This window comes from Scyliorhinus canicula, chromosome 23 (assembly GCF_902713615.1).
Source record: "Scyliorhinus canicula chromosome 23, sScyCan1.1, whole genome shotgun sequence".
NCBI lineage: Eukaryota > Metazoa > Chordata > Chondrichthyes > Carcharhiniformes > Scyliorhinidae > Scyliorhinus > Scyliorhinus canicula.
The window spans coordinates 4,937,034-4,964,642 of record NC_052168.1 but is presented as its reverse complement, the minus strand read 5'-3'; the positions used below and the strand labels follow the sequence as shown (position 1 = coordinate 4,964,642).

Sequence of the window (27,609 nt, the reverse complement as noted above, 5' to 3'; positions counted from 1 at the left end):
TTGGGAGAAAATGTGAAAAAGGAGGAGAATAAAAATATTTTAAACAACAAAACAATTAGTTCCAATATTAATAGCTGGCTGATTAATCAAAACACTGCTGATCAATGAATTTGAATTCAAGACGACAACAGGTCAATCAGATCCACAAAGTGATTGGTCCGAGCAGACGCCAGGCCCCAGCTGATTGATTGAGCCAATTTTGTTTTGGGATTTCAGTGTATATCGTGTTGGTGCCTGTCAGCCGCGGCTTGGGTGGGGCCCAGGGTCGAGGACACTGATGTTAAATGTTTGGGCGAAGTGGAAACCGGCACTTACGGTTTCCTGGTTACACAGGAACAAGATTCCGATGATCATTTCGAGGAGGAAGATGACCAGGAGGACCACGAAGAACTGGAAGGGAAGAAGAACGAACGTCATGAAGAGTTGGAATTGGAAACCAAATGAAAACAGATACATGCATTGCCCCTTCCTGAGCTCCAGACAATGATGTTACAGACATGGGGAGATGGTGGTGCATTGGTATTTCTGGGGGGGCGGTCTGGATTACTAGTCCAGCGACCGGGGTTCAAATCCCACCGGAGCAGATGGTGAAATTTGAATTCAATACAAATGGGGAATTAAAAGTCCAATAATTGCCACGAGTTGATTGTTGTACAAATCTCTTAAACGGCATTTATTTCAACAGGCAATAAACAATAATAATCTATATTGTCACAAGTAGTCTTACATTAACACTGCAATGAAGTTACTGGGAAAAGCCTCTAAACGCCACATTCCGGCGCCTGTTCGGGTACACAGAGGGAGAATTCAGAATGTCCAATTTACCCAACAAGCACGTCTTTCAGGACTTGTGGGCATCACGGTAGCACAAGCGGATAGCACTGTGGCTTCACAGTGCCAGGCTCCCAGGTTCGATTCCCCGCTGGGTCACTGTCTGTGCGGAGTCTGCACGTCCCCCCCTCCCGTGTCTGCGTGGGTTTCCTCCGGGTGCTCCGGTTTCCTCCCACAGTCCAAAGGTGTGCAGGTTAGGTGGATTGGCCGTGATAAATTGTCCTTAGTGTCCAAGAAGGTTAGGAGGGGGTTATTGGGTTACGGGGATAGGGTGGAAGTGAGGGCTTAAATGGGTCGGTGCAGACTCAATGGGCCGAAAGGCCTCCTTCTGCACTGTATGTTCTATGAAACCAGAGGAAACCCATGCAGACTCGGGGAGAACGTGCAGACTCCGCACAGACAGTGACCCAAGCCGGTATCGAACCTGGGACGCTGGAGCGGTGAAGCAACAATGCTAACCACTGTGCTGCCGTGCTGCAAATGCCGGCTCAGCCAATGATGCCCACTTCCAATTATTAAAAAAAAAGAACTATTCAGAACCGCTACCCCAAAGCTCAAACTATTGGCTTGGGCTGAGAATCGAGCGGCTTCTAAACCCAAACTCAAATGCAAAACAAACTGCAAAACGGAAAGCATTTGCTGTCTGTGGGGTGTTGTTTGAATAACTTTGGGGAGTAGGCCAGTAAAACTGCAAAATGGTCGCTGTGGGATCTTATTACATCCACCTAATAGGGCAGTTAGGGCCTCGGACTAATGTCTTATCTGACAGAGGCAGGGGAGGGCGGAGGTGGATTTTGCGTTCATGACTCTATTGCAGAGATTCAAACCTGCAATCCATTGACACAGAGGCAAGATTGCTACTGATGGAACCATCAATTCTACGGACACGTGCTTGTAGGATTAGAATAGCGGTTTTAATATACTTACAACAGAGCCAGCCTGTTAGCCATTAAACTTTCGGTGAACTGGCTGGCTGACTCTGAGGCACGGATGTTTATACAGCAGCTCCAGGGGGAGGAGTTTTGGGTGGAGCCAAGGGGGGAGCCCAGTACAAACTCTCGAGTACTCCCAGAGCTACTCCCCCTGGTGGTCAGGTAGTGCAACTGCACGTACAATATTGATACATGTATCTACTTGGAACAGAGTGACATTGGTAACTATAATACCGTGTGAATCTCATTCACCACAGCTACCCACTTGTCAGCACATGGGAGTGGCAGAATGAGTTATGGACAAGAGCTGACACTCTCATATCAACCCTCCAGAAACTCCACGTTCAAGGCGCCAAGGCCTTTTACCGGCCTGTTAAATTGGGTGCAATTCGGTACTCACGCTAAGTAGGAGGCAACGGTTCTCAATCACTGCTCCGAGGCAGCCCAGGAATCCCACGACCATGATGACCGAGCCGGCAGCAATGAAGAAGTTGGCCGCGGTGAGAGATGGGAAGGACGAGGAGAGGGTCACAAAGTTCCCCTGCGTTATCACGAGCCACACTCCGACTCCCAGAAGCCCGCAGCCTCCCAGCTGGAAGGGGGATACAATCATTCACATTTTCAAAAGAAAAAAACAACATTCCCGAGGCTCTGCGCAGGAGCATCGTCACAGGAGAGCTATCAAAGTCTGACACTGAGCCACATGAGGAGATATTGCAATAACATAAAAGCAAAATATTGCAGATGCTGGAGATCTGAAATAAAAACGCACAATTGCAAATAGCCGGAGGCCCACGCACTGATCCACGCGAAGCCCTATAAGCCACACCATGCCATCTTGATTGTTATATTATTGTTATATTATTATTTTGTAATATACATATTACTCTTTTTGTCTAGCCGAGTTATAGACGGAGACGTCCAGTGATGATAAAGTAATTTAGTGAGTAGTTCTTTTTCCTTAATACTGAACTAGCAAACAAATAACTGAAGGTCAAACTATTAAGTAAGGTAAAGATAATTACTAATAACTATTAACTTCTCTCTAGCTCTGTACTCTCTGCACTGCAAACACACACTCATAGAATTTCATAGAATCTACAGTGCAGAAGGAGGCCATTCGGCCCATCGCGTCTGCACTGGCTCTTCGAAAGAGCACCCTACCCAAGCCCACACCTCCACCCTATCCCCATAACCCAACCCAAAGCTAAGGGCAATTTTGGACACTAAGGGCAATTTATCATGGCCAATCCACCTAACCTGCACATCTTTGGAATGCGGGAGGAAACCGGAGCACCCGGAGGAAACCCACGCAGACACAGGGAGAACGTGCAGACTCCGCACAGACAGTGACCCAAGCTGGGAATCGAACCTGGGACCCTGGATCTGTGAAGCAATTGTGCTAACCACTGTGCTACCGTGCTGCCACTCCTCTGCGAAAGAGCGGGGAAACATTTCTATAGGTCCTGATTGTGTGGCCATCTAGTATTCAGTTACCTGTACTAGCTCTGCGATTATAAATGCTGCAATAATAACATCTAATTATTTGTTGGAGCTAGGCTAGAGATCGCAAAACTAATAAAATTTGGGCGGCACAGTGGTTAGCACTTTTTTTTTTAATTGAGGGGCAATTTAGCGTGGCCTATCCACCTACCCTGCACATCTTTGGGTTGTAGGGGTGAGACCCACGCAGGCATGGGGGGGTTAATGTGCAAACTCCACATGGGCAGGGATTGAACCCGGGTCCTTGGCCTGATCATGTATTACTACATACAGAGATCACTACACCTTTCACCCGACAATCCCATGTATTCTCGTTTTGTTTATTAACCTCTTTATGGGACCTTATTGAAAGCCTTCTGAAAAATTCAAATACACCACATCCACTGGTTCTCCTAAACTGTCTGTGTGGTATACCCTCTGTGTGTAGTTAGCACTTTCTCCCCGTGTCTGCGTGGTTTTCCTCCGGGTGCTCCGGTTTCCTCCCACAGACCAAAGATGTGCGGGTTAGGTGGATTGGCCGTGCTAAATTTCCCCTTATGAACAAAAGGTTAGGTGGGGTTACTGGGTTACGGGGATAGGGTGGAGGCATGGCCTTAAGTAGGGCGCTCTTTCCAAGGGCTGGTGGATATTGGATGGGCCGAACGTCCTCCTTCTGCACTGTAAATTCTACGTTGACTCTGGCCAATCCTTTTTTTAAAATAAATTTAGAGTACCCAATTCATTTGGTCCAATTAAGGGGCAATTTAGCACGGCCAATCCAACGGCCCTGCACATCTTTGGATTGTGGGGGTGAAACCCACTCACAGGAAGACTGTGAAAACTTCACACAGACAGTGACCCAGAGCCGGGATCGAACCTGGGACCTCGGTGCCGTGAGGCAGCAGTGCTAACCCACTGTGCCACCGTGTTGCCCGACTCTGGTCAATCCTACCATTATTTTCTAAGTGTCCAGTTGTCACATCCTTTTAATATATTCTTTCATTTTCCCCTGCTACCCATGTCGGACTAACATGTAAAAGTTCTCTCTTTTCTCTCCCCCTCTTTTCTGAAGAAGTGGGGTTACAGTTGCCACTTTCCAATCTGCAGGAACCATTCTGGAATCTGTAGAATTTTGAAACACCATCCAGAATGCATCTTTGCAGCCCCCTACATAGAACACACAGTGCAGAAGGAGGCCATTCGGCCCATTGAGTCTTCACCGGCCCACCGAAGCTATCACTTCCACCCTATCCCCATAACCCAATAGCCCCTCCTACCCTCTTTTGGTCACTAAGGGCAATTTATCGTGGCCAATCCACTTAACCTGCACGTCTTTGGACTGTGGGAGGAAACCGGAGCACCCGGAGGAAACCCACGCAGACACGGGGAGAACGTGCAGACTCCGCACAGGCAGTGACCCAGTGGGGAATCGAACCTGGGACCCGGCGCTGTGAAGCCACAGTGCTATCCACTTGTGCCACTGTGCTGCCCTCTCTCAATTAGGACTGAGTTTAGGAGGAACTTCTTCACCCAAAGGGTTGTGAATCTATGGAATTCCTTGCCCAGTGAAGCAGTTGAGGCTCCTTCATTACATGTTTTTAAGGTAAAGATAGATAGTTTTTTGAAGAATAAAGGGATTAAGGGTTATGGTGTTCGGGCCGGAAAGTGGAGCTGAGTCCACAAAAGGGCAGCCATGATCTAATTGAATGGCGGAGCAGGCTCGAGGGGCCAGATGGCCGACTCCTGCTCCTAATTCTTATGTTCTTATGTTCTTATGTTCTTAATACACTGGGATACAGATCATCAGGTCCAGGCGATTGATCAACTTTCAGTCTCATTAATTCCTCCAGCACTACTTTTTTACCAATGCTCATTGATTTCAGGTCCTCAATCTCGTTGGCCCCTTGGTTCCCCGATATTTCAGGGGCGTTTTTTTAAAGTATCTTCCTCTGTGAAGGCAGCTACGAAAGACGGAACTTTCCTGCTGCTCAGACCAGCGGGGTCTTCTTGATCTTGCCAACAGCCCAGCGGCGATGGGGTGCATTCAGCCCATTGACAATTGCAGGACCAGATGACTCCACCGCTGGCCAGTGCCAGGCCATCTCTGCACCGCCAAACACTTGGCAGATTGCGCGGAAAATCCCGCCGGAAAGTAGTTGTTTATTTTATTTGGCATTTCCGTATTCCTCATTGTAAATCCTCCATTCTCTGCCTACAAGGGATCTTTACTAACCTTTTATCATACTTATAGAAGCTTTTACAGACCATTTTTATATTCCTGGCTAGTTTACGTTCCCTTTCTTTAACATTTTCCTTTGCTAAATTTTAAAATGATCTCAATCCTCAGGTTTACCAACTTTGTTGACAGCTCCACACGAACAGTGACCCAGGTCCTCAGCGCAGTGAGGCAGCAATGCTAAACACGGGCGGCATAGTGGTTAGCACTGCTGCCTCACGCAGCCGAGGACCCGGGTTCGACCCCTGCCCATGTGGAGTTTGAGTTTGCACATTCTCCCCGTGTCTGCGTGGGTCTGCGTGGGTCTCACCACCCCCCCCCCCCCCCCCCCCCCAATCCAAAGGTGTGCAGGGTAAGTGGATAGGCCAGGCCAAATTGCCCCTCAATTTAGAAAAAGAGCAGTGCGAACCACTGTGCCACCAAAATCTTATCACTTTTGCGATCTCTAGCCTAGCTCCAACAAATAATTAGATGTTATTATTGCAGTATTTATAACCAGCACCCACCGGCACCATTCTGCAAAGGCCATATCTGTCGAGGGAAGTCTCATAGGGAGATTCAGGCAGTCTTGTGGCCTACATAAACCCTCACATTAATAGACCTGACTAGAACTGGGCTGCAGGAAAGGGGGCTGTCCTAACTTCACTGGAGCTGTGACAGAATGGGACCATGACCGTCCCACTTCAGGCTCCGACTGTGACAGAGAGGAGCCTCCGTGAGCAAGGGTCCCACTCGCAGTGAAATCGAGGACCCCCCCCTCCCCCCAAACTCAATCCAGTTTCCAATGGGCAAGCGTCCGCATTGGCAATCTCAGGTGGAGACTTACTCCACATCGACTCTGACCTCGCAATGCTCCAATCACCTGGATGAATTCAAAGGTTACCAAACAACAGAGAGAAGCGAGGGTTCACTTACCCAAAAGATGAGGTTGAAGATGAACAACAGGTATTTCGTACATTGCAGGCAGCTTTGCCCCATCTTCAGCTTCTTGAGGTCTAGGAGTTAAGAGGAAAGACAAATCGACAAGTCACAATGTTTTCCTTCACCTCTGAACAGCCATGGGACAAGTCACACGTTGGGCGACTTCCTTCTGCTCGTTCGGTTTCGGGTTATGAACGTCACGGCCAACGCCGCATTTACCTGGATTGTTCCATAAAAGAGCCAGTGTAGTCTCGATGGACTGAATGATCTCCTTCATTGCTGTACTACTCCGCTATAAGGCCCCAGTCGCCTCGAGAATCAACCGCATTAAGTGTGGGTGGGATAAGATGTTGAACTGAGGCCCCCATCTTCCCGCTTGGGTCACCATTTTGAAAATGAAAATGAAATGAAAATCGCTTATTGTCACCAGTCGGCTTCAATGAAGTTACTGTGAAAAGCCCCTAGTCGCCACATTCCGGCGCCTGTCCGGGGAGGCTGGTACGGGAATCGAACCGTGCTGCTGGCCTGCCTTGGTCTGCTGTAAAAGCCAGCGATTTAGCCGAGTGAGCTAAACCAGACGAGCAGGACAACTCTCCCTGGTGCTTTGGCCAATGTTCATCACTCCGCCCACATCACAAAAACGGACTTTCCGCTCGCTGCCACGCCGTCGTCCGTGGGAGCTTGCTGTGCACAAAGTCGCTGCCATGTTTCCGACATTACGACAGTGGGCACACTTCAAGGGCGACTGATTGGCAGTAAATGTTATGGGTTTGTTCGGAGGTGGTGACAGGCGCTATACAGATGCAAGTCTTTCTTCCTTATTCCCACTTTCCCAGCTTAGTGGCCAAAGCACTTGGGTTCTCAATTCCCACCGTGCCTGGAGGTAACTGTCCCAGGCCACGTGGGCTTAAACACGCCGGAAGGCTAAAGCTAGAAAGTGTTCATGTTTCTATGTAGTATTACCCGAGTACGTTGGGACGGCTGGGCCCAGGGACCTTACACAGTTCAACAGCTTTCTGACACCCAGAGTCACGGGGTGTCAACCTGCCTGATGAACCATCAATCGAACGCGAGACGAGTAGCTGTACAAAAGTTAGGCTTTAATAAGCTAGAAGTTAGCCCTGCGGTCGACTACAGTAAATGGACGACCGCCGGGCGTTCTGGGTATTTATACCTCGCTCTGGAGGCGGGGTTAACTCAGCCTCTCGACCACTCGGGGAGCCGTCACATGACTGGTCTCAACCAATCGGTCGAGAGGCACATGACCGACCAGGGCCAATGGTAAACCAGTGTTCTGCACCAATGGCAGACAGCTATGCAAATCATACCACCACACTGCCTTTATTACTGGAGCCTGAGGATAGAAGAGCTGGGAGCTGGTTATGCCAGAAGTACATAACACAGTTAGCCCACAGCTGGAATACTGTGCACCTTTCTGGTCACTGCAGGAAAATGTGCGGCCTAATTTAAGTGTATAAAATTGAGGGGTCTAGATAGAGTGGAGAGATGGCATTTATTCCCCTCACTTAGGGGTGTCTAACATCAGCGGACAGTGCTTTAGAGTTAAGAGGTACAAGGTTTAGAAGTGTTTTGAGGGAAATCTTTTTATCCAGAGGGTGGTGGGGATCTAGAACTCGTTGCCTGAAAGGGTGATAGAAGCCAATACGTGTGAACACGTGTGTATACGACACGCGTGTGTGTAGGGGCTGGTTTAGCACACTGGGCTAAATCGCTGGCTTTTAAAGCAGACCAAAGCAGGCCAGCAGCACGGTTCAATTCCCGTACCGGCCTCCCCGAACAGGCGCCGGAATGTGGTGACTAGGGGCTTTTCACAGTAACTTCAGTGAAGCCTACTCGTGACAATAAGCGATTTGCATTTTTTCATTTCATTTCATGGATGCGTGTGTGTAACTGTGTACGCGTGTGTAACCGTGTGTGTGTTGTGTGGTGTTTGTGTGTGGTGCTGTGTGTTGTGTGTGTGCTGTGTGTGTGGTGCTGTGTGTTGTGTGTGTGCTGTGTGTGGGGTGTGTGTGGGTTTTGTGTGTGTGTGTCTGTGTGTGTGTGTGTGTCTGTGCTGTGTGTGTCTGTGTGTGTGTGCTGTCTGTGTGTGTGTGTCTGTGCTGTGTGTGTCTGTGTGTGTGTGTGTGTCTGTGTGTCTGTGCTGTGTGTGTGCTGTCAGTATGTCTGTGTGTGTGTGTAAAATAGGGCCACTTTCACTGGGCAGAATTTTCCTTTTACTCTTCTAAGTGCTGGAGCAGGTGAGAAAATCAGTGTGCAGCTCACCAGCTGTATGGCCGACATTTCTCACCATACCCTCCAGCACTTCAAAGAGACATGTCCCATAAGGCAGAGCGGGGGCCTGAAAAGCCAGCAATGTCGTGTTTCCGGACATCTTTCGGTTAAAGCAAGAGGAACCCCTCTCCACACACAAAGGGACCCCACCCCCCCTCCACGGGAACCCCCCCCCCCCCCCCCCCCCCACCGTGTACTTGGAGAATCCCCCATCCCCCCACCAACACTGGATACCGCCCCTCCATGGAGCTCCCCAGAAGGTGCCCCCCCCCCTCGGCATTGTCCCCCCATCCCCCACCCCAGTTCAGAGAGGAGGGTTAAGGACTCAGGAGATGATAGGGAGGAGAGGGTATTAAGGTAAGGCCCCTGTACTGCAGGTACGGGGGTAGAGCCCTGCCTGCTGGCTCCGCCCAGTAGGCGGAGTATAAATGTGTGTGCTCACCGAGCTGCTGCCATTTCGGCAGCAGCTGCAGGAGGCAACACATCTCAGCTTAATAAAGCCTCAATTACTCTCTACTCTTGTCTCGTTGTAATTGATAGTGCATCAGGGAGAGGGGCGAGGGTTGAAGTGGAGAAGGAGCAATGGGGAGAGGGGGATGGAAGGCCTGTGATGGGGAGAGAGAGGGCTGAGAGGTGAATGGAGAGAAGGAGGGCGATGGGGAGGAGGGGGGGCGATGGGGAGGAGGGGGGCGATGGGGAGGAGGGGGGCGATGGGGAGGAGGGGGGCGATGGGGAGGAGGGGGGCGATGGGGAGGAGGGGGGGCGATGGGGAGGAGGGGGGCGATGGGGAGGAGGAGGGGGGGCGATGGGGAGGAGGGGGGCGATGGGGAGGAGGGGGGCGATGGGGAGGAGGGGGGCGATGGGGAGGAGGAGGGCGATGGACAGGGCCTGATCTAATAGACAGATAGACTGTGAAGGGATTAACATCAGGCGTTGCTCTCTGGAAGCCTGTGCTCAGAGTTCATCGACATGGAGCCTTTTACCATATATGTATATGAAGCATAATTTACAACCATCACATGAGGTCTGTTATCCATTTCCTCTGGAATGTACTGAAATTCCACATAAGACTGAAATACAACTTAAACAACAGCATAATCATCGCTGCTTAACCACAGGGACGCATACACACTGCAGTCACAAGGTCATGGTGAAAGGCCGGTCAAACAGCTAATCTATCTTTGACTTCATCATAATATTAGAACACGAGAACAATGTTGCACAAGATGTCGGAGTACACTTTGCTTTTTTAATCTTCCTCCTCTCACGAAGGACTCGGCTCTGCCTATCCGAGGCCAATTTCATCGCCGCTGCGTGTCGGGAACTTCCAACAACAACTTGCATTTATGTACCGCCTATAATGCAACCAGGCCATCCCAAGGTGTCACCCAGGGGCACACACAAGACATAAGACACTGAGCCAAAGATTTTTTAAAAAATATAAATTTAGAGTATCCAATTCATTTTTTCCAATTAAGGGGCAATTTAGCATGGCCAATCCACCTAGCCCGCCCATCTTTGGGTTGTGGGGGCGAAACCCACGCAGACACGGGGAGAATGTGCAAACTCCACACGGACAGTGACCCAGAGCCAGGACTCGAACCTGGGACCTCCAGGCTGTTAAGGCAACAGGGCTAACCCACTGCGCCACCCGTGCTGCCCTACTGAGCCAAAGATGAAGACACAGGACAACTGACCCAAAAGCTTTGTCAAAATGGTCGGGTGAAATAGGAACACGGAGGAGAGAGAGAGAGACGAAGAGGTTCAGGCAGGGCATTCTGGGCAGTTTCATGTGTCCATTGCTCACCTGGCCAGTGAGGGTGAGTGGGGCTATCAGCTGAACCTGAACACATGTCACCCCCCTGAGCCTGGTTATGTAACCTGCAGACTGCAGGGTGGGGGCGAATATCTCATTCTGGGATCCCCCCAGTGCGTATCCCATTCTGGCCCTCTCCCGAGACTTAGCGATCATAATGGGATCAGCCATCACTGTCAGGAGGTCAGTACTGAGTGAGTGCCTCACTGTCAGAGGGTCAGTACTGAGTGAGTGTCGCACTGTCAGAGGGTCAGTACTGAGGGAGTGCCGCACTGTCAGAGGGTCAGTACTGAGGGAGTGCAGCACTGTCAGAGAGTCAGTGCTGAGGGAGTGCTGCACTGTCAGAGGGTCAGTACTGAGGGAGTGCCGCACTGTCAGAGGGTCAGTACTGAGGGAGTGCCGCACTGTCAGAGGGTCAGTACTGAGGGAGTGCCGCACTGTCAGAGGGTCAGTACTGAGGGAGTGCCGCACTGTCAGAGGGTCAGTACTGAGGGAGTGCTGCACTGTCAGAGGGTCAGTACTGAGGGAGTGTTGTACTGTCAGAGGGTCAGTACTGAGGGAGTGCCGCACTGTCAGAGGGTCAGTACTGAGGGAGTGCCGCACTGTCAGAGGGTCAGTACTGAGGGAGTGCCGCACTGTCAGAGGGTCAGTACTGAGGGATTGCTGCACTGTCAGGGGGTCAGTACTGAGGGAGTGCTGCACTGTCAGGGGGTCAGTACTGAGGGAGTGCAGCACTGTCAGAGGGTCAGTACTGAGGGAGTGCCGCACTGTCAGAGGGTCAGTACTGAGGGAGTGCCGCACTGTCAGAGGGTCAGTACTGAGGGAGTGCCGCACTGTGGGAGGGTCAGTACTGAGGGAGTGCTGCACTGTCAGAGGGTCAGTACTGAGGGAGTGCTGCACTGTCAGAGGGTCAGTACTGAGGGAGTGCTGCACTGTCAGAGGGTCAGTATTGAGGGAGTGCCGCACTGTCAGAGGGTCAGTACTGAGGGATGGCCGCACTGCCAGAGGGTCAGTACTGAGGGAGTGCCGCACTGTCAGAGGGTCAGTACTGAGGGAGCGCTGCACTGTCAGGGGGTCAGTACTGAGGGAGTGCCGCACTGTCAGAGGGTCAGTACTGAGGGAGTGCTGCACTGTCAGAGGGTCAGTACTGAGGGAGTGCCGCACTGTCAGAGGGTCAGTACTGGGGGAGTGCCGCACTGTCAGAGGGTCAGTACTGAGGGAGTGCTGCACTGTCAGAGGGTCAGTACTGAGGGAGTGCTGCACTGTCAGAGGGTCAGTACTGAGGGGGTGCTGCACTGTCAGAGGGTCAGTACTGAGGGAGTGCTGCACTGTCAGAGGGTCAGTACTGAGGGAGAGCCGCACTGCCAGAGGGTCAGTACTGAGGGAGCGCCGCACTGTCAGAGGGTCAGTACTGAGGGAGTGCCGCACTGTCAGAGGGTCAGTACTGAGGGAGCGCCGCACTGTCAGTGGGACCAACGTTCGAATGAGACATTCAAATAAGATCCCCTCCACCTCAGAACATCCCAAAGCACGGGGCCGAGTGTAGGGTGGGAGATTCTGGCCTTTCCCCCTGGTGGGATCCCGGAAATGGGAGTTTTGTGTCCCGCTGTCCTGGATACCACACTCGAGGAAAGATGTGAAGGCAATAGAGAGGGTGCAGAAAGATTCACAAAAATGGTCCCACGGATGAAGAGCTTTAGTTACGCAGACTTTACTTTACGAGGAGATAAGGAGGAGATTTTATTTGGGGTATTAAGATCACGGGGGCCGCCCCCAGACAGATTAGATCAGGAGAATCAGTTCCCATTGTCAGAAGGATCGAGGACTCTCGAGGAGAGAGAGAGAGAGAGAACACAGGGAGGGAGAACGTGGGAGGGGAGGGAGAGAGAGGGAACATGGGTAGAGAGAGAGAGAACACGGGGGGGGGGGGGGGGGGGTGGAGAGAGAACACGGGAGGCGAGAGAGAGAACACAGGGAGAGAGACAGAGCACAGGCGGAGAGAGATAGAGTAGAGGGGAGGGGGGAGAGAGAGAGAATACAGGGAGCGAGAGAGAGAACATGGGGAGAGAGAGAACACGGGGAGAGAGAGAACACGGGGAGAGAGATAACATGGGGAGAGAGAGAACACGGGGAGAGAGAGACAGAGAGAACACAGGGAGAGAGAGGGGAGGGGGAAATAGAGAACACGGAGGAGGGAGAGAGAACATGGGGGAGAGAACAAGGGGAGAGAGAGAGAGAACACAGGAGAGAGAGAGAACACGGGGAGAGAGGGAACACAGAGAGAGAGAGAGGGAACACAGAGAGAGAGAGAGAGAACACGGGGAGAGAGAGAACACAGGGAGAGAGAGAGAGAACACAGGAGAGAGAGAGAACATGGGGAGAGAGGGAACACAGAGAGAGAGAGAGAGAACACGGGGAGAGAGAGAACACAGGGAGGGAGAGAACACAGGGTGAGAGAGAGAGAACACAGGAGAGAGAGAGAACACGGGGAGAGAGAGAACACAGGGAGGGAGAGAGAGAGAACAAGGGGAGAGAGAGGCAGCGCCGGCCCTAGGCCGGGGGGCGGGGGGGGGCGAGGCGGGGGGCGGGGCCGAGGGGGGGGCGGTCGGAGGGGGCCGCCCTGGGGGAGGGCGGCCACCGTGCATGCGCTGGTTGACACCGGCCCAACTGCGCATGCGCGGGACCCGAGTCTCTGGCGCCCCCTAGCACATGGCGCCCCGGGCGACTGCCCGAGTTGCCGGTACCTTGGGCCGGCCCTGGAGAGAGGGAAAGAACACAGAGAGAGAGAGAACACAGGGAGAGAGAGAGAACAAGGGGAGAGAGAGAGAACAAGGGGAGAGAGAGAGAGAACACGGAGAGAGAGAGAGAACAAGGAGAGTGAGAGAGAGAACACAGGAGAGAGAGACAGAGCACAGCGGGGGAAGAGAGAGAACACAGGGAGAAAGAGAGAGAGAACGCAGGGAGAGAGAACACGGGGGGAGAGAGAGAGAACCCGGGGAGAGAGAGAAACAAACCCGGGGAGAGAGAGAAACAAACCCGGGGAGAGAGAGAACACAGGGAGAGAGAGAACACAGGCAAAAAGAGAGAGAGAACACGGGGAGAGAGAGAACACAGGCAGAAAGAGAGAGAGAACACGGGGAGAGAGACAACATGGGGAGAGAGAGAACACGGGGAGAGAGAGAACACGGGGAGAGAGAGAACACGGGGAGAGAGAGAACACGGGGAGAGAGAGAACAGGGGGAGAGAGAGAACAGTGGGGGGGGAGAGAGGACAAGGGGGGGGAGAAAGAGAACACGTGAGAGAGAAACAGTGAGAGACATTTCTTTGAAGAGGATGCAGTAGTAGTAAGCGTGGAGCTTGTACTCTGTGGGATAACGGCAGAGGATCAGTAATCCAAACCTCCTGTTTCATTTGGTTCCTCAGCTTTGTCAAAGGTGAGGTAGGCTGTGGAGATTTATTGTGCCTGGCTCAACATACAGCTCGGGGCCGAGGAGCTGCGAGTGGAAAACCTGACTTGCAGTGAATGGAATTTATCCCCCAGGCCCGCTGTGAAATCAAATAAAATGTAGATTAGGCAGGTCGGTGGTTCAGGCCTGGCTTCGCTCTGCCAGGTCACATTTCCAGTTACTTTGGAAATGATGGCGTGACATTCTCCTCGCTTTATCCCCTCCTCTCCCAAAAGGTACCGGGCGCGATTTTCCCATGACGGAATGCGTTTAGCCGCGTGTTTCCCAGTGCTGGCAGTGCCGAGAAACGCGTGGCTATTCAATGCTACCCGCGTTGAGTAAGGGGCCTGAACGGGGAACGCGCGGCCGTGGCCACATGTCGCCCCGTTTTCTACATCGGGGAACTCCGCTCGCTGAAACTCCCCATTATAGCGAGAGATAGGCAGCACGGTGGCCTAGTGGTTAGCACAACCGCCTCACGGCGCTGAGGTCCCAGGTTCGATCCCGGCCCCGGGTCACTGTCCGTGTGGAGTTTGCACATTCTCCCCGTGTCTGCGTGGGTTTCACCCCCACAACCCAAAAATGTGCAGAGTAGGTGGATTGGCCACGCTAAATTGCCCCTTAATTGGAAAAAATAATTGGGTAATCTAAATTTATTTTTTTTTAAATTATAGCGAGAGATCGGGACTCCATTAGGGGCTGGTTTAGCACAGTGGGCTAAACAGCTGGCTTGTAATGCAGAACAAGACCAGCTGGGCGGGTTCAATTCCCGTCCCAGCCTCCCCGAACAGGCGCCGGAATGTGGCGACTAGGGGCTTTTCACAGTAACTTCATTGAAGCCGACTCGTGACAATAAGCGATTTTCATTTCATTCATTTTTTCATTATCAAGTTTCAACCCAATCTCGAAGACTCCCGAAACAACCCCCTCATCCCCACACTGGGCAAACACGTCCCGATCACGCGTGTGCGCAAAAATTGCCAGCTTGGCACCCTGGCAGTGCTCATGCCGGCTGGCAATGCCACCTGGGCACCTTGTCAGTGCAAGGCTGGCACCCAGGTGGCACTGCCAGGGTATCCCGGTGACATCGGTTGTGCCAAGACATCATCCTGCCCAAAGGACATCCAGCTGGGGGCCTCCAATCCCCATGGGAGACCCCCACCAGTGCCGTTCCGCCTGGTCCCCGTTTGTGGGGACGAGTGCTGAACGCCGCTCGCTCAAGGTCCCCGAGGCAAGGGGGTTGAATCCCAAAGCTTCAGGTACCTCAGGAATCTGCACATTAGTATAATAGGCCAGGGTTCAGAGAACACCAAAGTGTATCATGGAGTTCACATGACCCACAACTTTTAATAGATTTTGGTTATGGGGAGCACAAGGGCCCACTTTCCAGGTGTGATGCAACAGAGAACTAAAGTACTTTTAAACAAAACAACATTTATTCTATGAATCCAGTTAACATTTTATAAACACACAGTAGACAGTTTATCAACTACCAACGCAAATAATCCCCAAAGATACAATACTCTATAGGTAACCCTTAATAACTTTCCTAACAACATCCATAAGCCAAACACCCTTTTTAACAAAGGCAGTGGGCGAGATTCTCCCATTGGGAGACTAAGTCCCGACGCCGGAATGAAAACCGGAGTGTTTCACTCCGGCGTAGGAGGCTGCTCCTCACCCCCTATTCTCCCACCCCCAGGGGGCTAGGAGCACCGCCGCGTCATTTATGCGCACCGGGCCTTGGCGCATCACCCGCGCATGCGCAGGTTGGCCGGCGCCAACCCGCGCATGCACGGTTGCCGTCCTACCCGCGGCCGCCCCGCAAGAAATGTCGGATTGATCTTGCGGGGCGGCGGAGGAAAGGAGGTCCTCCTTCAGAGAGGCCAGCCCGCCGATCGGTGAGCACCGATCGCGGGCCAGACTCCTTTTGAGCCCCCCCCGGTGCTGGACACCCTCCCCCCCCCCAGCGTTCCCGCGCTGTTCCGCCGGCAGCGACCAGATGTGGACGGTGCCGGCGGGAACCCGTCGTATTGGGCAGGCCGCTCGGCCCATCCGGGCCAGAGAATCGCAGCTCGCCCATTACAAATGGCGAGCGCCGATTCTCCGAGCTGCCAGCCGTAAATATCGCCGCGCCGGTTTGGGGGGGGTGGGAGAATCGCGTGCGGGTGCTGGGGCGGCGTGGCAGGACTCGCCCGGCGCCCCAGGGATTCTCCCACCCGGCGTGGAGGGGGGGGGGGGGGAGAATTGCACCCAGTAGGTTTGAATTCTCTACAGAAAGCAGTTATCACTTTTAAATTATCAAGTGATCTGAAGACATTCTTTAGCATACAGAGAGAAAGAGGTCAAAATACACCTTCTTGTTTGAATGCAGCTCCCAACTGAAAACAAAACTAAAACTCAGCTACCAAACAGCTTCCAGCTCAAAACAAAAGTAAAAGCCAGAAACCGCAGCTCAGCTCCACCCACACAATGACATCACTGCAGCTATTTGATAAACACACTTTTCTTAAAGGGACCCTCACATGACATTCGAGCGAGGCTTACTGAACCGGTCCAAAATGCAGATTTGCCAAAAGGTGATCCCGCCCATCGTGGACGGGATTAACATTGCAGCGTTTCACGGGATCGCGTTGGACCTCGCGAGGTGTGACGAGCCTGGTAGATCCCGGGAGTGGGGTCTGCGGCTATCATCGGCCACGCTGCTCCGCGGCGAGCTGCTTTTCCACGCAGCGTGGCCGCTGAATCGCATCCACTCTCTCAAGTTTGCATACCATTCCGTGTGCCCATACCAAAGAGGAGATTTTCAAATGTATTCATAAGCATGCAAATTGATAAAAGGCAGCCTGTTGTGTTATAGGTGGTGGCTTGGTGGTATTGTCACTGGACTAGTAAACCAGAGACCCAGAGTCATGCTCTGGGGACCCAGGTTCAAATCCCACCACAGCAGATGGTGAAATTTGAATTTTATAAAAAAATCTGGAATTTTCTTTTTATAAATTTAGATTACCCAATTATTTTTTTCCAATTAAGGGGCAATTTAGCGTGGCCAATCCACCTACTCTGCACATTTTTAGGTTGCGGGGGCGAAACCCACGCAGACACGGGGAGAATGTGCAAACTCCACACGGACAGTGACCCAGAGCCAGGATCGAACCTGGGACCGCAGCGCCGTGAGGCGGTTGTGCTAACCACTAGGCCACCATGCTGCCCTAAAAATCTGGAATTTTAAAAAGTCTAATGATGACCATGAAACCATTGTTGATTATTGTAAAAACCCATCTGGTTCGCTAATGTCCTTGAGGGAAGGAAATCTGCTGTCCTTACCTGGTCTGGCCTAAATGTGACTCCAGATCCACAGTGATGTGGTTGACTCTTTAACTATCCCTCAAGGACAATTAGGGATGGGCAATAAATGCTGGCACAGCCTGCTACGCCCACGTCCCACAAACAAATTTAAAAAAAACCTCCCTTGTGTAAATGTTGTTGGTTCAAATCCCATTCCGGAAACTCGAGAAGCTGGTATTCTTCAAGTAGTACTGAAGGAGTTCTGCGCTGTTAGAGGTACCAAGTTTTGGAAGAGATGCCAACCCAAGGTCCTTCCTACCCTCTCAAGTGGGTGTAAAACATTCTACAACCGCGATTTCGAATAAGAGCAAAAGAGTTCAAGGGGCGCAGTGGTTAGCGCTGGGACTACGGCGCTGAGGACCCGGGTTCGAATCCCGGCTCTGGGTCACGGTCCATGTGTAGTTTGCACATTCTCCCCGTGTCTGCGTGGGTCTCACCCCCACAACCCAAAAATAGATGTGCAGGGTAGGTGGATTGGCCACGCTAAATTGCCCTTAATTGGAAACAAAATTATTGGGTACTCTAAAATTTAAGAAAAAGAGCAAGAGAGTTCACATCAGTGCTCGTGGGAGCTTGCTATGCGCAAATTCGCTGCCACTGTTCCTAGTTTACAACACGTGATGACACTTCAAAAATACTTCATTAGCTGCAAAGTGCTTTGGGACGTCGGGAGGTTGTGCCAGGCGCTATGGAAATGAAAATGTTTTATTTATTTTCCATGTCTGTTTTCGTCGCGGGTCATCCTTGTGATCATGGGAGTTCCTTCTCCACGGGATCCACTGGCTGCTATTCAGGATAAGCAAGAGGCTGATTTCTCACCACCCCCCCCCCCCCCCCACCCCGAACAGTTTAGGCTAATTATAACGTCTGAACTACTGTTCTGTTTGAAGTCATCTTTTTTCATTCTGGTTTGACATTCCACTGAGAGGGAAAGCAAACGCAGTCTGAAAGCAGAAAACTGCAGATGTCGGAAATCTGAAATAGGCAGCTCTGTACTTACATAGAATGTACAGCACATGGTGATGAAGGCGAAGCCTGAAATGCCGACGGACGTATTGGACTTTTACACAAAACACGTGTTTTGAAAAATGGACATCGAAGCCAAAGATGGCTGAGGGTGAAAATTCAGTCACTGGCTGCGTTGCTGGTGGGTGATAATACGAGAGCGACAATGGAACCCCGCCCCGTTTCCAGACAAGGACTCATCAAACACACTGGGCAGCACGGTGGCGCAGTGGGTTAGCCCTGCTGCCTCACGGCGCTGAGGTCCCAGGTTCGATCCCGGCTCTGGGTCACTGTCCGTGCGGAGTTTGCACATTCTCCCCGTGTTTGCGTGGGTTTCGCCCCCACAACCCAAAAGGTGCGCAGGCTAGGTGGATTGGCCACGCTAAATTGCCTCTTAATTGGAAAAAATGAATTGGGTACCCTTAATTCAAAAACAAAAGCACGAAAGCCATGCAGAAACTAACTGACATCTCCTGTGGAGATAATGGGAGCTGATTATCAACTCAGCAGGAATGTCCCAGACTGGGTTGTGGATTTTATTCTTCCAGGAATATACAATCACTGGGATGAAAACCAGCTGCAAAACTTGGTCAGTGTCAACCAGTGCTGGGTGTGCCAACGTGTGTTGCAGGAGGAAGTACACCAGCAGACTCCAGCAAATGTTTGCAGGTAACTCTCTCTCTCACTGATTGCCGAAGCAAGCCAAGTCAGCCAACCCACAGCTGAAAGGGAAACAGGGCAGCTTCTTCCCTAACCTGCACAGCACCGGAATCTCAAAACTGGCTATTCACCTGCTGAAGTCAGCACTACTGGAATCAAGAATCGCAATGGCTGCAACGTCCCACCATCTACGCCTCATGGACAAGTCAAACACGGATTTGTATACCCTTCTTTAAACTTACTTTGGATTTGATTCTCATTTTGAACCTGTCTGAATGTATCTGCGTGCGCTGCATCACATTCAGCAGCTAATGAAATCAGTATTTCTCTAACTCAGGAAAATCTGGTTAAAATGGCTCCTTCGGAACCATAAACGTATTGGGACTGGGAAAAGCAATCCACGAGGGAAAGGATCCTTTTTAAATTAATCTTGCTGCGATCAATCGAGGGGTTTGAATAAAGAAAGGGAGTCGGTTCATTCCCCCCTCACCCGGGGCTATAACAATTTGGGGATGGCCCATCGGAAATGTGCAAATTGGAGGACCACGTCTGGGGAAATCGATCGTGATAACAGAACCAAGCCATTTGGCCCAACTCTTCTCTGTTGATGTTTATACTCCACCTGGGCAACCTCCGACCCCATTTCATATCGCCTGTTCAACATAACCGCCTATTCCTCTCTAATCCAATTTCTCCTCAAATGCATCGATGCCACTCGCCCGATCAACGCTTCCTGCGGCAATCGAGTTCCACGTTCCCACCGCTCTCTGGGGAAAGGAATTTCTGAATTCTCGATTGGATTTATCCGAGACTATCTCATCTTGGTGGTCCCAATTTTGGTCCCCTTCCACGAGTGAAAACATCTTTTCTACATCCACCGTATCAAACTTTTTCATGATTTTAACGTCTATCGTGTCACCATTCGACTTTTTTCTAGCGAACAAAGTGCTATCCTGCATTCCTGTTAATTGTAACTTTTGATTCTGCTATTATTATTCCTCCAGTGCCTTGTCTATCCTGGGGGATATCCATGATTTTGTTACCTCCAGAGTCCATCATTCCCACCCTCTCCAAGGCGACCTCCCACATTCCACCTTCCGGCCCTGGATAACCTGAGCACATCCAGAACTCTGGTGCTTGCACCCTAACTCGAACCAAGCCCTGTTCACCCATCACCCACTGTGCTCAATGGCCTACATTTCATCCTGCAACAGCACCTCGAGGTTAATTGTTCCCATCTTTGTGTTCGAACCCCTCTCTGGTCTGGCTGCTCCCTCTCTCTGTAACCTCCTCCAGCCCAACACCCTCCCGCACTCCTCCAGCTCCGGCCCCTTGTGCGCCCGGGATTTTCATTGCTCCATCGCTGACAGCAACGCCCTTAGCTGCCTGACCCCGAAGATCGGAATTCACTCCTTGAAATCCAGATCTTTATATTTGGTCAACAGTCCTAATATCTCCTCGCACAGTTCAGTGTCAAATTTTACTTGCAAGCATGCGCGTTAAGGGCAGGAGTAGGCCATTCAGCCCCTCGATCCTGCTCCACCATTCAACCAGATCATGGCATTTTAATAATTAATTTACGGGATGTAGCCATCGCTGGCTGGCCCAACATATATTCCCCATCCCTAATTGCCCCTTGAGAAGGTGGTGGTGAGCTGCCTTTTTGAACCGCTGCAGTCCCTGAGGTGTAGGTACACCCCCTGTGCTGTTAGAGAGGGAGTTCCAGGATTTTGACCCAGCGACAGTGAAGGAACGGCCGATATATTTCTAAGTCAGGATGGTGAGTGACTTGGAGGGGAACCTCCAGGCGTTGGTGCTCCCCATGTGTCTGCTGACCTTGTCCTTCTAGACGGTAGTGGTTGTGGGTTAGAATCTGACTATGTCCTCAACTCCACATTCCCACCTACCCCCAAAATCCCTTCATTCCCTTTTTATTAAAATTTAGAGCATCCAATTCTTTTTTTCCCCAATTAAAGGGCACTTTAGCGTGGCCAATCCACCTACCCTGCACATCTTTTTGGGCTGCGGGGGCGAGACCCACACGGGGAGAATGTGCAAACTCCGCACGGACAGTGACCCCCTTCAGTCAAGGATCTATCTCCCTCTGCCATGGGCAGCACAGTGGCACAGCGGTTAGCACTGCTGCCTCATGGCACCGAGGACCCGGGTTCGATCCCGGCCCCGGGTCACTGTCCGCGTGGAGTTTGCACATTCTCCCCGTGTCTGCGTGAGTCTCACACCCACAACCCAAAGATGTGCCGGGTAGGTGGATTGGCCCACGCCAAATTGCCCCTTCATTGGAAAAAAAATTGAATAGTCTAAATGTATTAAAAGAAGAAATATATCCAATGACCTTGCCTCTGCCACTCTCTGGGGAAGATAGTTCTAAAAACACATGATTCCCTCCATGATATAATGATCCAATGGCGCACCTTGGGAAGTTTCACGATGTTAAAGCGCTATATAAGTGCAGGCTTTCGTGTTGGCCGAACTAATACTTCCGGCTGTAACAAGGCGTCACATGTCATGACGTGTTGGGAATTCACGCGGAGAAGCAAAGACACATTCCCCGTTTCCAGGTTTCAGAATCCAAAGTTCCTAATCTGAACAAAAAGGAAAACTGCAAGGCTATTAATAGACCAGGAGGAAGTGACCAATTGGGAGTGAGGGCCTCAGGCCCTGAGAACAGGAAATCAAGGCATGGTTGCCATGGGAACCTTAGCCTCTCAAATTCTCCAGGGGACCGGACTGAATTAGGACCATGAACTTCTTCCAATATCAGAGATTAACTCACAAGTAAACCCAAATCAAAAAAGGTTTATATTTTGACAATTTAGTACACACCATATTTTGTTTTTATTAAGTATGGACATTCCCATCTGAGTGGGGCTGCATTTTTAATAAAAATGTTAGTTACCCATACCTTGCCCATATAACTAGTTATATAAATACTGTGGCTACAAGGGCAGCTCAGAGGCTGTGACTCGCCCATCTCCATGACTCCCCAAAGCCAGCCCACCATCCATAAGGCTCATGTCAGGAGCGTAGATTGCATTGGATTTGATTTATTGTCACGTGTACCGAGGTACAGTGAAAAGTATTGTTCTGCGTACAGTCCAGGCAGATCGTGTCCATACATGAAAAAATATAGGACGTACGATAATTACACAATGTAAATACATAGACATAGACATCGGGTGAAGCATACGGAGTTTAGTGCTACTCAGTAGAGAAGGCGTGTGAAGATATCAGTTTAGTCCACAAGAGGGTCATTCAGGGGTCTGGTTACAGCGGGGAAGAAACTGTTTTTGGAGCTGATAAGCGCGTGTTCTCAGACTTTTGTATCTCCTGCCTGATGGAAGAGGTTGGAAAAGAGAATAACCCGGGTGGGAGGGCTCTTTGATTATGCTGCCCGTTTTCCCCAGGCAGCGGGAGGTGCAGACGGAGTCAATGGATGGGAGGCGGGTTCGCGTGATGGACTGGGCTATGTTCACGGCTCTCTGAAGTTTCTTGTGGTCTTGGGCCGAGCAGTTGCCATACCCAGGCTGTGATGAGGCTAGATAGGATGCTTTCTATGGTGCATCTGTAAAAATTGGTAAGAGTCAATGTGGGCATGCTGAATTTCTTTAGTTTCCTGAGGAAGTACAGGCGCTGTTGTGCTTTCTTGGTTGTAGTGTTGACGTGGGTGGACCAGGACAGATTGTTGGTGATCTGCACACCCAGGAATTTGTAGCTGCCAACCATCTCCACCTCGGCCCCGTTGATGCAGACAGGGGTGTGTACGATACTTCGCTTCCTGAAGTCAATGACGAGCTCCTTAGTTTTGCTAATGTTGAGGGAGAGATTGTTGTTGTTACTCCCACCACTATCGTAGATCATTCAGAATCTAGAAGCTTAGAATATAGGTTGGAGGGGCAGCACAGTGGTGCAGTGGTTAGCATTGCTGCCTCACCGAAGTCCCAGGTTCGATCCCAGCTCTGGGTCACTGTCCGTGTGGAGTTTGCACATTCTCCCTGTGTTTGCGTGGGTTTCACCCCCACAACCCAAAGATGTGCAGGGTAGGTGGATTGGCTAAATTACCCCTTAATTGGAAAAAAATTGATTTGGGTACTCTTAAATTTATTTTTTTTTAAAAAGAATATGAGTTGGAATAGGAACGCCACAAGATCCTCTATCTCCATCCTCTACTCTGACTCATCGATGTTCGAGATCGGACCCACTATGGTCGAGTCATCAGCAAACTTGTAGATGGAGTTGGAGCCAAATTTTGCCACATAGTCGAGTGTGTATAGGGATTATAGTAGGGGGCTAAATACACAGCCTTGTGGGGCCCCGGTATTGAGGACTATCATGGAGGAGGTGTTGTTGTTTATCCTTACTGATTGTGGTCTGTCAGTCAAGAAGTTGAGGATCCAGTTGCAGAGGAAGGAGTGAAGGCCTAGGTTTTGGAGTTTTAATGTGAGCTTGGCTGGGATTGTGGTGTTGAAGGTGGAGCTGTAGTCAATGGATGGAGTCTGACGGAGAAGTCCTTGTTGCCGAGATGCTCCAGGGATGAGTGTAGGGCTAGGGAGATGGCGTCTGCTGTGGACCGGTTGTGGCGGTATGCGAGGTGATGGAATACTCTCCACTTGCCGGGAGGAGTGCGGCTCCCAAAACGCTTAAGAAACTCGTCACCATCCAGGATAAAGCTTGATCAGCAGTCCACCTACCACCTCCAACATTCACTCCCTCCACCACCGACGCACAGCGGCAGCCGTGAGTATCATCCACAAGATGCACTGCAGGAACCCGCCAAGGCAACTTCAACAAATATTGCAGATCGTGCAGAGTCTAGAAGCTTAGAATATGGGTTGGAGTATGAAGGCCAACAGAACAAAATCAATGGTAGTTAGAAGGAATGGTTGCAGGTTGAGTCCGTAATTAAGAAAGCAAATGTAATGTTGTCATTTATCTCAAGAGGCTTGGAATATAAAAGCAGGGATGTACTTCTGAGGCTTTATAAAGCACTAGTTAGGCCCCATTTAGAATACTGTGAGCAATTTTGGGCCCCACACCTCAGGAAGGACATACTGGCACTGGAGCGGGTCCAGCGGAGATTCACACGGATGATCCCAGGAATGGTAGGCCTAACATACGATGAACGTCTGAGGATCGTGGGATTATATTCATTGGCGTTTAGGAGGTTGAGGGGAGATCTAATAGAAACTTACAAGATAATGAATGGCTTGGATAGGATGGACGTAGGGAAGTTGTTTCCATTAGCAGGGGAGACTAGGACGCGGGGGCACAGCCTTAGAATAAAAGGGAGTCACTTTAGAACAGAGATGAGGAGAAATTTCTTCAGCCAGAGAGTGATAGGTCTGTGGAATTCATTGCCACAGAGGGCGGTGGAGGCCGGGACGTTGAGTGTCTTTAAGACAGAAATTGATAAATTCTTGATTTCTCGAGGAATTAAGGGCTATGGGGAGAGAGCGGGTAAATGGAGTTGAAATCAACCATGATTGGATGGTGGTGTGGACTCGATGGGCCGAATGGCCTTACTTCCACTCCTATGTCTTATGGTCTTATGGAATACATTAGAAAAAAGGGTGAAGGTTGAAGTGGATGGTCGCGATCTGGAACTTGATGGGCTTGCCATCTGGGGACATATAAGCACAGAAAATGCGATGCTGAAGTTAGAGGAAGGACAGGGATGGTCAGAAGTAATTGTGTGAAAGTGAAGCAAGCGTTCACAACTCAAGAAAACTCAAGTTTGTAACAAGGAAAAAAAATCTCTTAAGATGCTCCATTCTATCCTCTCTGCCCCATGTGGTGAACCTTGTACCCAATCTGAGTCTTTGTGCAATTGATCGTGCATCACCCCCCCAGACACCTGGTCAAATCTGTGAATGGAAACAGGGGCCTTTGAAATGTGGATACTGAGATGTTTGCTAAAAAGTTCCACTTCCAGACCCGAAGACCAGCGATGAGGTGTTTGAAATCGCAAGGACGGAAAAGTACTCTTAGAACGTGACATCCAGGGAAGACAAATCGCAGGGTTTCAGCCATTTGATCAGAGCGGGAAAGCGGCAGAGATATCGGCTGGAGGGGAAAGTAGAGCAGGTTGGGCAGCACGGTAGCATGGTGGTTAGCATAAATGCTTCACAGCTCCAGGGTCCCAGGTTCAGTTCCCGGCTGGGTCACTGTCTGTGCGGAGTCTGCACGTCCTCCCTGTGTGTGCGTGGGTTTCCTCCGGGTGCTCCGGTTTCCTCCCACAGTCCAAAGATGTGCGGGTTAGGTGGATTGGCCATGATAAATTGCCCGTAGTGTCCTAAAAAGTAAGGTTGGGGGGGGGGGGGGGTTGTTGGGTTACGGGTATAGGGTGGATACGTGGGTTTGAGTTGGGTGATCATTGCTCGGCACAACATCGAGAGCCGAAGGGCCTGTTCTGTGCTGTACTGTTCTATGTTCTAGAGGGCGGGGGAAAGAGGGGGTCAACTACCTTCCTCGCAGTGCCACGGAGCCGGGTTCGATTCCGGCCTCGGGTGAGTGTCTCTCTAGAGTTTGCACGTTCTTCCCGTGTGTGCGTGGGTTTCCTCCGGGTGCTCCGGTTTCCTCCCACAGTCCAGTGATGTGCGGGTTAGGTGGGTTGATCATGATAAACCTGCCCCTTAGTGTTCAGGGATGAGCAGGTTAGGTGGTTGGTCATGATAAACCTGCCCCTTAGTGTTCAGGGATGTGTAGGTTAGGTGGGGTATGGGGATAGGGCGGGGGTGTGGGCCTAGGTAAGGTTCTCTTTCAGAGGGTCGGTGCAGACACAATGGGATGAATGGCTTCCTTCTGCACTGTAAAGATTCTATGATTCTATTCTATGGTCCTAATCTCGCCATAGTTGGACCATGGACCTCACCGGGCGATTGCAGGCGAGCTACACTGTGCGCGTGAGGGTGGAGCGAGACAGACAGAGGGTGACACGTCCCGCCAGCGGATCCCCTGGCAGAAGGAGCCACCACCAGCAGCTATACTCGACGGATAAACGTCGGTCAGCACAGGTGAGGGGCTCCCCTGCTCTTCCATGAACAGCAGCTGTGGGATCTTTGACAGGCACCGGTGGGTGCCAGCGTTTACTGTCCCGTCCCAAAGACAGCGCCTCCAACAGCGCTCACTCAGTACTGCAATGGGAGAGCCATCCTGGATTATGGACTCCAGCCTCTGGATTGGGAATGTGACTTTCCGACTCGAGAGGTGAGGATACAGTCTGCCGGAAACTGGGGAGTGAGGGAAAATTCCGAAATCTGTATTCGGGCATTGTCGCTGAGCCCCAGAGAAGCAAGGTGGTTCCAGTGCGCCCGCAGTTTTTTTTTCCCCCCCAATGAAGGGGCAATTTAGCATGGCCAATCCACCTACCCTGCCCAAAGATGGGCAGGGTAGGTGGATTGGCCATGCTAAATTGCCCCTTCAATTGGGGGGGAAAAAAACTGCGGGCGCACTGGAACCATCTTGTGGGGGCGAGACCCACGCAGACACGGGGAGAATGTGCAAACTCCACACGGACAGTGACCCAGAGCCGGGATCGAACCTGGGACCTCAGCGCCGTGAGGCTGCAGGGCTAACCCACTGCGCCCACCGTGCTGCCCTGTGCCTCACAGTTTAATCAATATTGTCAGTTTAATCGGGTCTGGAAACAAGACAAAGTCAGAACTATCTTGTTTTCAAACTAAAAGCGGGTGAGGGGTGAATTTGGTAAACACGCTGTTAAGGAGGGGGCATCAGGAATAGCGATCGACAGGAGCACAGAGACACAGCTGGAAGCACTCATTCCACCAGTGGAACAGATTGCATCAATTTAATTCCAGCTTTAAACATTCTCGGTCAGGCCACAGAGGCAGCTTCGTGCTGTAACAATCCTGGAAACAGTGTCGGAGCAAGAGGCCATCGAGGTGGAGACAGAGTGGGGAGTAAAACAGCAGGCAGCGAAAACGGATTCAGTGCTGGGGCCTGGGAGAGGGGGCAGGAGCGAGGAGGGATAGAGACAGGAGGCAGGAGAGGGAGGGGGTGAGGGGGCAGGAGAGGGAGGGGGTGAGGGAGAGGGTGAGGGAGGGGGTGAGGGATGGGGTGAGGGGGCAGGAGAGGGAGGGGGTGAGGGGGCAGGAGAGGGGGGGTGAGGGGGCAGGAGAGGCGGGGTGAGGGGGCAGGAGAGGGAGGGGGGTGAGGGGGCAGGAGAGGGAGGGGGCGAGGGGGCAGGAGAGGGAGGGGGCGAGGGGGCAGGAGAGTGAGGGGGGCAGGAGAGGGGGGGGTGAGGGGGCAGGAGAGGGAGGGGGTGAGGGGGCAGGAGAGGGAGGGGGTGAGGGGGCAGGAGAGGGAGGGGGTGAGGGGACAGGAGAGGGGGGGGTGAGGGGGCAGGAGAGGGAGGGGGTGAGGGGGCAGGAGAGGGAGGGGATAGCGGCGGGTGGGTGCGGGTTGGGGGCAGCAGGGAGAGGGGTAGGGGCAGCAGCGGGAGGGGTGGAGGCAGGAGAGGGAGGGGTTGGGGCAGGAGTGGGAGGGGTAAGACGCAGAGGGGCAAGGTGATACCTCAAGTGATAGAGGAAAGGGTTTGGGGAGAGAGGAGGCAGGGGGCCCAAGGAAAGGGGGACCAGAGTCTTGATTGAGACGGCCAAAGGC

General features: G+C 51.6%; 1 protein-coding gene across 2 annotated transcripts in view; it reads right to left on the bottom strand.

The window, feature by feature from the left end:
- LOC119956519 (tetraspanin-4-like) overlaps positions 1–27,609 on the bottom strand; it is a 50,759-nt gene that overhangs the window by 8,366 nt on the left and 14,784 nt on the right. For both annotated transcript variants that reach the window (XM_038783802.1, XM_038783803.1), the window contains exons 2-4: positions 6,397–6,476; positions 2,164–2,355; positions 316–390 (exon numbers count right to left, since the gene is read on the bottom strand). In XM_038783802.1, the coding sequence (XP_038639730.1) occupies positions 316–390; positions 2,164–2,355; positions 6,397–6,459 (330 nt within the window). In that variant the 5' untranslated portion in view covers positions 6,460–6,476. The remainder of the gene's footprint in view (positions 1–315; positions 391–2,163; positions 2,356–6,396; positions 6,477–27,609) is intronic.